Source organism: Cetorhinus maximus, chromosome 21 (assembly GCF_964194155.1).
Source record: "Cetorhinus maximus chromosome 21, sCetMax3.hap1.1, whole genome shotgun sequence".
Classification (NCBI taxonomy): domain Eukaryota; kingdom Metazoa; phylum Chordata; class Chondrichthyes; order Lamniformes; family Cetorhinidae; genus Cetorhinus; species Cetorhinus maximus.
The window spans coordinates 9,072,799-9,084,072 of record NC_135899.1 but is presented as its reverse complement, the minus strand read 5'-3'; the positions used below and the strand labels follow the sequence as shown (position 1 = coordinate 9,084,072).

General features: G+C 49.0%; 1 protein-coding gene across 2 annotated transcripts in view; it reads left to right on the top strand.

Moving 5' to 3' along the window:
* The first annotated feature begins 526 nt into the window (after nucleotides 1-526).
* Nucleotides 527-11,274, top strand: part of atf6b (activating transcription factor 6 beta) — a 106,869-nt gene continuing 96,121 nt past the window's right edge. For both annotated transcript variants that reach the window (XM_078566514.1, XM_078566515.1), the window contains exon 1: nucleotides 527-778. In XM_078566514.1, coding sequence (XP_078422640.1) covers nucleotides 706-778 — 73 coding nt within the window. In that variant the 5' untranslated portion in view covers nucleotides 527-705. The remainder of the gene's footprint in view (nucleotides 779-11,274) is intronic.

Below are 11,274 nucleotides of genomic sequence, written 5' to 3'. Positions count from 1 at the left end.
GGTTGGTGTGCCTGTTACTAACAGCAACGGGTTTCCGTGGAATTAGGAAGCTGTTTGGTCGCTCCGCTTGTCACTCAGACTGAGGGAGGCAGGTCTTCAGGCAGTCGGGAAGCCGCTTGGTCCATGAGCATGTGACTCAGAGAGCGAGAGAGATGGGGAGGGTGGAAATCGGTTTTCGTTAAATGGGGAAGCGGATTGGCCGACGTGCCTCTCATTCAGGGCGATAGAGGCGCGTCTCCGGTGACAGTGAAAGTGGATTGGCCTCAACGCCTGTCACTCAGATTTATTAAGCCGGTTTTCCTGGATACTAGAAGGTCATTGGTCGCAGTGAGGAGTTGTTCCGGGTAATGGTGAAGTTGATTGGTGCTCGTGCCTGTCACGCAAAGTGAAGGAGGCGGTTTCCGAGGAATGGGCAAGAGGATTGGCGGAGCGCCTGTCACTCATAGGGAAGGAGGCGGGTTTCCGAGGAATGGAGTAGCCGATTGGTGGAGCGCCTGACACTCAGTTTGAGGGAGGCGGTTTTTCCGGTTTGGGCCTCGGTCGTATTCGGACTTCGGGGCGTCCAGGAATGAGGCACCGCTGGCTCTTGTGTCGGGACTTATACCCTTTGGAAGCTATTGACGCCTGATTTTACCGTCGGGAGCGTTTATCGTTTAAAGTTTTGACTCGTGTTGTTATTGTTCACCCTGTGGAAGCGCGGACGCCATGGCAACGGATTTGGTGAGCGAGCTGGAGAGTCGCTTCTTTCCCGAGAACCTGCTGAGCAGCGAAGACTGGGGTAAGGAGGAAGCGGGGTCGGGGAAATGGAGAGGATGGGGGGGAGGGGGGAGCAGTGGGTGGGGAGGACGGCGGGTTTAGGGGGTTTGGAGGGGGAGGGGGAAGACGGGCGAGTTGGAGGGGGGACGGCGGAGGGATGGGGGTGTGAGGGGGAGTAAGGAGTTTGTGATAGTCTATTACAACACCTTCAGCTTTGTAATGGATTGTTACAACGGGGAAAGCTCCTTCTATATTGTATTTGCAATCACATGTTCTACTGACCCAGCGAGTGAGGCCTATAGTCCGAGCTTGTGGGTACATCATGTCTGCCAGCCAGATGGTACAGTTTTAATGTGTAATCCATTAAGTACATTCCTGCCAAGTGTCAGTTTTTTGTAATGGGTGCAATAAATAGCACCAATTTTTAAATTAACAAACCAAAGCCAAGTCTCCAACTGACTGGGCCCTATGGTCTGGAATGTTCTAACTACACCTCATCCCAACCAGTTGATGCTGATGTTTATGTTCCACTCGCATCTCCTCCCATCTTTTCTGATCTAAATCTCTCATTGGAAACATCTATCCTCTTCTCCCTCATCTGCTTGTCTAGCTTCCCTTTAAATACTGTTCACTCCCTGTGGTAGCGAGTTCCAAATTCCCACCATTCTCTGGGTAAAGAAGATCCTTCTGAATTCCCTATTAGATTTCTTGGTGACTATCTTATATTGATGGCCGCTCGTTATTCTCTTCCCCGCAAGAGTCGGGGGGAGTGGTGGTGGTGGGTGTTAAAAGCTTGCATCATTTTCAAGATCTCTTTTAGGTCCCACCTTGGCCGCCTTTTCCCAAGAGAAAAGAGACCCAGCCTATCAGCTCTTTCCTGATGTGTGTGTCCAGGTATTTCAGCTTATCATCCTTGTAAGTCTGCTCTGCACCCTCTCCAGTGCCTCTATATTCTTCCTATAATCTGTTTTATAATATATACTGATGCACTACTCAGTGTGGTCTAACCAAGGTTTGATACAGCTTTAGTGTAACTTCACAATTCTATTCCTCTAGAAATAAAACCTAGCGCTTGGTTTGCTTTTTAACAATCTTGCTCACCTGTGGTGCAGCTTTTGGTGATTACTGTTGTACTCCAGGATCCTTTTGTTTCTCTACTCCACCGATACTTGCACCTTCCAAGGTGTCCTATTCTTCCTGCACAACGTACTGCCTCACATTTTCCTGTGTTCAACTTTATTTTCTAATTATTTACCCAAGCAGCACGTTTATTAACGTTCTCTTGTAATTTGGTGCAGTTCTCCTCAGTATTGACTATTCCCCATTTCCACTAATTTGGTGTCATCTGCAGATTTAGAAATTGTGGATCTTTGATTCCAAATCGTTAATGTAAATTGTGAATTGTGCTGATCCTTGTGGAACACCACTTCCTACCTTTTGCCACACCTGAATAATTCCCCTTTACTCTCACTGTCTGCTTTCATTCTTGAAGCCAGCTGGTGATTCATTCTGCAACTTGTCCCTTGACTCCCCTTTTTCTGTTATTAGCCAATTTGTGGCATCTTATCGAAGGTTTTCTTAAATTCCAGGTAAATTGCATCTGTACATTCCCATTGACCCTGTTGCCCACTCAAAAAAATCAAGAAGGTTAGTCGAGCAAGATTTTCCTGTTTGAAATCCATTTCTAGGTTTTCTTCTATCCTTTTCTTTATTAAAGTCTCCATTATTTTTCCTACCACTGATGTTAAGCTGACTGGTTTATAATACCCTGGACAAGTTCTGTCCCCTTTCGGAAATATTGGGATTACATTAATTATCCATTGTCTGGTGCTATATCTTTTTCAAATGAGTTATTAAATGTGAGTAGTAATGCCTCAGCTATCTCTCCCCTATATCCTTTTCAAACATATGAATGCAACCCATCTGCATCAGGGACTTTATCCTGAGTTTGTTTACTCCACCATCCCCAATTTTTATTTTAAATGCACTTACCTCACTACTCATTTCCAGTCAATGTCCTGTCTACCTGTTCTATCGCCCTCGTAAATACCAGACCCAAATAATTATTTCATAATTCTGCCATCTCTCTCTGCACTGCCGCTGAATTTTGGCCTTGATTATGACTCTTGAATCTCTGGTGTGGGCCTTGAACCCACAAACCATAAGACCATAAGATATAGGAGCAGAAATTAGGCCATTCAGCCCATCAAGTCTGCTCCGCCATTCAGTCATGGCTGATAAGTTTCTCAATTCCATTCTCCCGCCTTCTCCCTGTAACCTTTGATCCCCTTACCAATCAAGAACCTATCTATCTCGGTCTTAAATACATTCAATGACCTGGCCTCCACAGCCTTCTGTGGCAATGAATTCCATAGATTAACCACTCTCTGGCCAAAGAAGTTTCTCCTCATCTCTGTTCTAAAAGGCCTTCCCTTTACTCTGAGGCTGTGCCCTCGGGTCCTAGTCTCTCCTACGAATGGAAACATCTTCCCCACATCCACTCTATCCAGGCTTTTCACTATTCTGTAAGTTTCAATCAGATCCCCCCTCATCCTTCTAAACTCCATCGAATATAGACCCAGAGTCCTCAAACGTTCCTCATATGTCAAGCCTTTCATTCCTGGGATCATTCTCGTGAACCTCCTCTGGACCCTCTCCAGGGCCAGCACATCCTTCCTGAGATACGGGGCCCAAAATTGCTCACAATATTCTAAATGTGGTCTGCCCAGAGCCTTATAAAGCCTCAGCAGCACGTCCCTGCTTTTATATTCTAGTCCTCTCGAAATAAATGCCAACATTGCATTTGCCTTCCTAATTACTGACTCAACCTGCAAGTTAACCTTAAGAGAATTCTGGACTAGGACTCCCAAGTCCCTTTGCACTCCATATTTCTGAATTCTCTTACCACTTAGAAAATAGTCTATGCCTCTATTCTTCCTACCAAAGTGCATGACCTCACACTTCCCCACGTTGTACTCCATCTGCCACTTCTTTGCCCATTCTCCTAACCTGTCTTAATCCTGCTGCAGCCTCCCTGCCCCCTCAATGCTACCTGTTCCTCCACCTATCTTTGTGTCATCTGCTAACTTAGCTCGAATGCCCACAGTTCCTTCATCTCGATCATTAATGCATAAAGTGAAAAGTTGTGGTCCCAACACTGTTACATTCGTGATTTTCCAGTCCTCTGGGACCCTCCCTGACTCCAGTGATTCCTGAAAGATCACCACTAAAGCCTCCACTATCTCTTCAGCTATCTCCTTCAGAACTCTGGAGTGTAATCCATCTGGTCCAGGTGATTTATCTACCTTCAGATTTTCAGTTTTCCTAGCACCTTCTCCTTGGTAATGGCCACCATACTCACCTCTGCCCCCCGACTCTCTTGAATTTTGGGGATGTTACTCGTGTCTTCCACTGTGAAGACTGACGCAAAGTACCTATTCAGTTCCTCCGCCATTTCTTTGTTCACCATTATAACTTCTCCAGCGTCATTTTGCCGCGGCCCAATGTTCACTTTTGCCTCTCTCTTACCCTTTACATATCTAAAAAACTCTTGCAATCTTCTTTTATATTACTGGCTAGTTTACCCTCATATTTAATCTTCTCCCTCCTTATTTCTTTTTTAGTTGTCCTCTGTTGGTCTTTGTAGGCTTCCCAATCCCCTGGCTTTCCACCGCTCTTCACCGCATTGTATGCTTTCTCTTTAGCTTTTATGCTGTCCCTGACTTCCATTGTCAGCCATGGTTGCCTCGTTCTCCCTTTAGTATGCTTCCTCTTCCTAGGGATGAATTTTTGCTGTGTCTCCCAAATTACTCCCAGAAACTGCTGCCATTGCTGTTCCACTGTCTTTCCTGCTAGGCTCATCATCCAGGCAATTCTGGTCAGCTCCTCCCTCATGCCTCTGTAGTTACCTTTATTCAACTGTAATACCGTTGCAACTGATTCCAGCTTTTTCCTCTCAAATTGCAGAGTAAATTCTATCATATTATGGTCACTTTCTCCTAAGGGTTCCTTCACCTTAAGCTCCCTTATCAAATCTGCCTCACTATACATCACTAAATCTAGAATTGCCTGTTCCCTAGTGGGCTCCACCACAAGCTGCTCCAAGAAGCCATCTCATTGATATTCCACAAATTCCTTGTCTTGGGATCCACTACCAACCTGTTTTTCCCAGTCTACCTGCATATTGAAATCCCCCATGATCATTGTAACCTCGCCTTTCTTACACGCCTTTTCTATCTCCTGGTGTATCTTGTGCCCCACATCCTGACTACTGTTCGGAGGCCTGTACATAACTCCCATTATGGTTTTTTCACCTTTGCGGTTCCTCAACTCTACCCACACAGATTCTACATCATCTGACCCTACGTCGTTTCTTGCTATCGATTTAATTTCATTTCTTACTAACAAAGCAACCCCACCCCCTCTGCCAACCTGCCTATCTTTTCGATAGGATGTATATTCTTGGATATTTAGCTCCCAGTCCTGATCCCCCTGCAACCACGTCTCTGCGATGCCCACCACATCATACCTGCCAATTTCAATCTGCGCCACAAGCTCATTTACCTTATTTTGTATACTGTGTGCATTCAGATACAACACCTTCAGTCCTGTATTTCCCGTTCCCCTTCTCATTGTTGACCCTTTATCTGATGTGCTTGAAGTTAGATTCCTAGCCCTTTCCAAACACACTCCTATTTTGTGTTCTGGTGACTTTAATAGCCTTTCCTGGGCTCTCCTTCCTTTTCAGTTTTTTCATAATTTTCCATGAAGTTGAATCCACCCCCCCACATGCTAACCTGCTGCTTTGTTTCCCATTAGTCATACTTCTTGGAATTTTACCCTTCCCCTCCCCCCCACTTTCTAGTTTAAAGTCCTGTTGACTACCCTATTTACCCTTTTCGCTAGAACATTGGTCCCAGATCGGTTCAGGTGGAGACCGTCCCAACGGTACAGATCGCTCCTGTTCCAATACTGATGCCAGTGTCCCATGAAATGGAACCCCTCTTTCCCGCACCACTCCTTTTGCCACGTGTTTACTTCCCTTATTCTCACGTCCCTACGCAAATTTGCATGTGGCTCGGGTAGTAATCCGGAGGTTATAACCCTTGAGGACCTGTTCTTTAATTTATTTCCTTGTTCCTGAAAATTCCCCAACAGGTCCTCTTTCCTAGTCTTACCTGTGTTATTTGTCCCGACGTGGACCACAACAACTGGATCCTCCCCCTTCCTCTCCAATATTCTTTCAAGCCGGTCAGAGATGCCCCTCACCCTAGCAACGGGCGGGCAACATACCATGCAGTACTCTTGATCCTGCTTACAAAGGATGCTATCAATTCCCCTAATTATAGAATCCCCTACAACTACCACTTGTCTTTTTGCTCCCCCCTCTTGAATGGCCTCCTGTGTCACGGTGCCGTGGTCAGTTGGCTCATCCTCCCGACAGCCCTGTTCCTCACCTACACACGGAGCAAGTACTTTTTTTTGAAAAATATACTTTATTCATAAAATATCTGGAAAAACATTCCAAAACATTTCAAAATCACCATCACAAAAGTACAATCAGATTCAACTTTTACACATGAATCATAGGTGCATCAATACAATCAATGAATATTACAATCCTTTCAATATGGTCAATGCAGAAAATCAGACAATGATATTGGAGTTATCAACATACATCATGTTGCACTCTGAGATGCTTCAATACAATTAGTATTCACTGCATACATTCATTTTGAGCTGTCTAGCTCGAGGGGCTCTCAACAGTTCCCAGCCCCTCGGTGCACTGTGGGCAGAAAAGTCTTAGACAGCGACCTTTCCCCATTGCGCCTTTGCGGCGGCTGCCCCAAGCTTTAGTGCATCCCTCAGCACATAGTCCTGGACCTTGGAATGTGCCAGTCTGCAACACTCGGTCGGGGACAACTCTGCGCTGGAAGACCAACAAGTTTCGGGCAGACCAAAGAGCGTCTTTCACTGAGTTGATGATCCTCCAGCTGCAGTTGATGTTTGTCTCGGTGTGTGTCCCTGGGAACAGCCCGTAGAGCACAGAGTCCTGTGTCACGGAACTGCCCGGGATGAACCTCGACAGAAACCACTGCATCTCTCTCCAGACCTTCTTTCCAAAGGCACAATCCACAAGGAGGTGAACAACGGCCTCGTCCCCAGCACAGCCACCTCGAGGGCAATGTGCGGAGGGGGTGAGACTCCTGGCATGTTGGAAGGATCTGATGGGGAGGGTCTTTCTCACCACCAGCCAAGCTACATCTTGGTGCTTGTTGGAAAGTTCTGGCGATGAGGCATTCCGCAAATGACTTTGACAGTCTGCTCGGGGAACCATCCCACAGGATCCACCCTCTCCTTTTCCCGCAGGGCCTCTAAGACGTTACGTGCTGACCACTGGCTGATGGACTTGTGGTCAAAGGTGTTTCTCTGCATAGATTTTTCCACGAGGGACAGGTGGTACCCCACGGTCCAACTACTTGGAGCGTTCCGCGGCAGCGTGGCCAGACCCATCCTTCGCAACGCCGGGGACAGGTAGAACCTCAGCACCTAGTTACACTTGGTGTTTGCGTACTGAGTGTCTACGCACAGCTTGATGCAGCCACACACAAAGGTGGCCATCAGTATGAGGGCGATGTTGGGCACATTTTTTCCCCCTTTATCTAGAGGCTTCTACATCACATCCCTGCAAACACGATCCATTTTCGACCTCCAGATAAGGCGAAAGATGGCTTGGGTGATTGCCATCATGCAGGAGTCTGGAATAGGCCAGACCTGCGCCACATACAGCAACAGCGAGAGTGCCTCACACCTGATGACCAGGTTCTTACCCGCAATGGAGAGGGAGCGTCGCTCCCACATGCCCAGTTTTCTTTGCACCGTAGACACTCGCTCCTTCCAGTTTCTAATGCGTGCCCCGGTCCCTCCGAACCATATCCCCAGACTTTCAGGCTGTCAGCCCTGATGGTGAAGGGGACAAAGGATCGGTCAGCCCAGTTCTCAAAGAACATGGCCTCGCTCTTCCCACGATTTACCTTGGCTCCCGAGGCCAGTTCAAACTGGTCGCAGATGTGGATCAGTCTGCGCACCGACAGCGGATCCGAGCAGAAGACGGCGACATCATCCATGTACAGGGAAGCTTTGACCTGAGTGCCTCCACTACCTCGGATCGTCACTACTCTTATGCCCGGATCCTTCCTGATGGACTCAGCAAAGGGTTCTATGCAACACACAAACAGGACAGGGGAGAGAGGGCAGCCCTGCCTGATTCCAGATTTAATAGGAAAGCTATCTGATACCCACCCATTGATTCAGACTGCGCTACTGATGTTAGTGTAGAGCAGCTGGATCCAATTGTGAATTCCCTCCCCAAACCCCATTTTGAAGAGCACATCCACCATGTAGGTGTGCGATACTCTGTCAAAGGCCTTCTCCTGATCCAGGCTGATGAGGCAGATGTCCACACCCCTGTCCTGCACATAGGCAATCGTATCCCTGAGCAGCGCGAGGCTGTCAGAGATCTTCCTGCCCGGCACAGTGTAGGTCTGGTCAGGGTGGATCATCAATTCCTGAGCGGACTTAACCCGATTGGCGATGATCTTGGACAGAATCTTATAGTCCACATTCAACAGTGAAATGGGTCGCCAATTTCTAATTTCCTCCCTTTCCCCCTTGTGTTTGTAGATGAGGGTGATGGTGCCTTTCCTCACGGATTCTGACATGTTGCCGGCCAGAAGCATACTCTCGTACACTTCTAGCAGGTCTGGGCTGATCCAGTCCCACGGAGCCGAATACAACTCTGCCGGCAAGCCATCGCTTCCGGGAGTTTTACTCTTCTCGAAGGATTCAAGGGCTTTAGTCAGTTCGTCAGGAGTTAGCGGTTTGTCCAGGTTCTCCCGTGCACTGTCGTCTAAGACCTCCGTGATAGAGGACTGGGAGGCCGTGCTGTCTGTGGGCTTCACGTCGTACAATCCGGCATAAAAGGATTTGCTGATCCTCAAAATGTCGGACTGCGATGACTTTACTGAGCCGTCTTCTTCCTTCAGGCTGCTGATCACAGAGCTCTCTCTGTGTACGTTTTGGAAGAAGAAACGTGAGCAGGTATCATCCTGCTCCACGGAGCGAACTCTGGACCGGAAGATGATCTTGGAGGCCTCCAAGGCAAAGAGTGAGGCTTGCTGGCTCTTCACCTCTTGGAGTTCCTAATTGACATCGACCCCCATCGACTGCAGCCGGAGCAGGTTCTGCATGTTTTTCTGGAGTTGGGACATTTCCCTCTGTTCCTTTCTAGCTTTCTGGGTGCTTTTGAGGATGAAAAACCTCTTGCTGTTTCCCTTGATCACTTCCCACCAGTGTGTCAGGGACTCAAAGAGGGGTTTCACGATTCTCCAACCTTTGTAATCCCTCTTGAGCTCCTCAATGTTCTCTGGGGTCAACAGTTGCACGTTTAGCTTCCATGCCCCCCCCTGCCCATCCTCTGGTCTTTCTCTAAGTGACAGTCAGCCAGTAGGAGGCAGTGGTCAGAGAAAAACACCGGCTTGACGTCGGTGGATCTGACTGCGAACGCACGGGACACAAACAGGAAGTCTATCCTGGAACGGATGGACCCGTCTAGCCGCGACCAGGTGTATCTACGCTGCGCTCCGTCTGCAGGGTTGCTGAAGACGTCTTGCAGCTTGGCATCCTTAACTGTTTCCATCAGGGATCTGGACATAGTGTCCAATCTGCTGTCGGCCCTGCCGGATCGTCCAGCCGCAGTTGAATTCACCACCCAGAATGACCAGCCTGGAGGTCGCCAGCAGCAGTGGGAGCTGATGAAAGATTGCCAGCCACTCGCCCTTTTGTGCCTGGGCGTACATGTTAATTAACTGGGGTGGAGCATTCTTGTACATTACCTCTGCTACAAGGAGGCACCCGTCCACCACCTCCTTAACCTAGGAGATGGTGAAGTTGCCTCCCCGCAGCAGAATACCCAGGCCAGAGGAACGAGAGTCATTTCCTCCCGACCAGTTCGATGGCTCATGGGACCACCATCGTGACCATTGCCTGTAGGAGCTGAGGTGCGGTATCGCACACTCCTGCAGAAACAACAGGTCAGCTTTGACCTTGGCAAGGTAGTCCAAGGTCGCAACACATCACATAGTAGATTTAATGCTACACACATTTATGCATACAATCTTTACACCCATTTTAAAGCATTAAGTCTCTTACCAAACCTGTTGTCTTTGAGAGTTCCAGACCTTTGGTCTGCTCTTGCATACCCATAGTATTCACAAATTGCCTCACTTTGGATGGGCTGAGGAAACTGTCCTGAACCACCACATTGGCAATGTTTTGCTCAGGTAGCATCTAGGGGTTCGTGCAAAGAACGGGATTTGAAATGTCCTCTGCTAGAGAAGTCTCTCCAATCCTCGCCCCCTCTGGGGCGTTGCTGCTCCCGGCTTCCCGGAGCTGGGGTGCGCTGAGCGCTTCCCTGCTCCCAGATTCCTGGGGCTGGGGTGCGCTGGCCTCTTCGGGTTGTGGGCAAAGTTGGGGTGCGCTGGTCTCTTCATTGTCTCCAATATCCTGGAGCTCAGGTGTCTCGTCCTCCAACTCCCTAGAGCTTTGCCGCTTCTTCTGTAGGTGCCGCCTTTGCACTTCTTCGTCCGAAGAGCAGCTGCCCTTGTTAGATGGGAGACGCCTCTTGCCACTTGTCTGGGAAGTGGCTTGGTCCCTTCTTAGCCCCTCCTTCCCTTTGGCTCTCTTCACCAGCTGCCACTCCCCCTGCTGATTTTCCGCTGCTTCCTCCTCCTCCATTGATTCGCTCTCCTGAGGAGTGGGAGATTCAGGGGGCAGTGCTCTTGTTTGGCTGTCTGCTGCCTCAATCTTTTCCTCCACCTTGTCTCTCTCTGTGTCCTCCTTTGTCCCGTTGTTCTCACTGGGGGCCTTGGTGGTTGGAGTGTTGCAAATGTCCTTGGTAGTAGTGACACGAAGCATTTCCTCTGCTTCCCCCTCGTTGGCTTTGGCTACCTGTGCATAAGTGAGGCAGCGTTTGGGGCAGGTCCTGTAGAGGTGGCCTGCCTCGCCACACAGGTTGCAGCACTTAGTCTGTTTGCAGACCTTGCAGAGGGCGGCGCTGCAGTTGGCCGCCACATGATCAGACTTGCCGCATGAGCGACAAAGTTTGGGCTGCCCAGTGTAGACAAGGTAGCCACAGCTTCCCCCGATAGCGAAGCTGGAAGGAGGTTGGAAGATGGCTCCCTTACCATTGGTCTTGAGCGTGACCTTAACCTGGCGTTTGCATGTCCAAATCCCGAAGGAGTCTCTAACCTCGGTGCAGCTCCCAACCTTGTCGACTTACCTGGCGAGGAAAGTGAACACGTCGGCGCCAGGAACGTAGGGGTTGCAGAGATGCACAGTCACCACACAGTCCCGTTGCAAGGGCAGAGCGAAGAGCGACTCCACCATCAGGATCTTCATCTCCGGTTGGTCTCTCTTCTCCTCGAACACCTTCAGGAACTTGACGCAAGCTGCCACAGG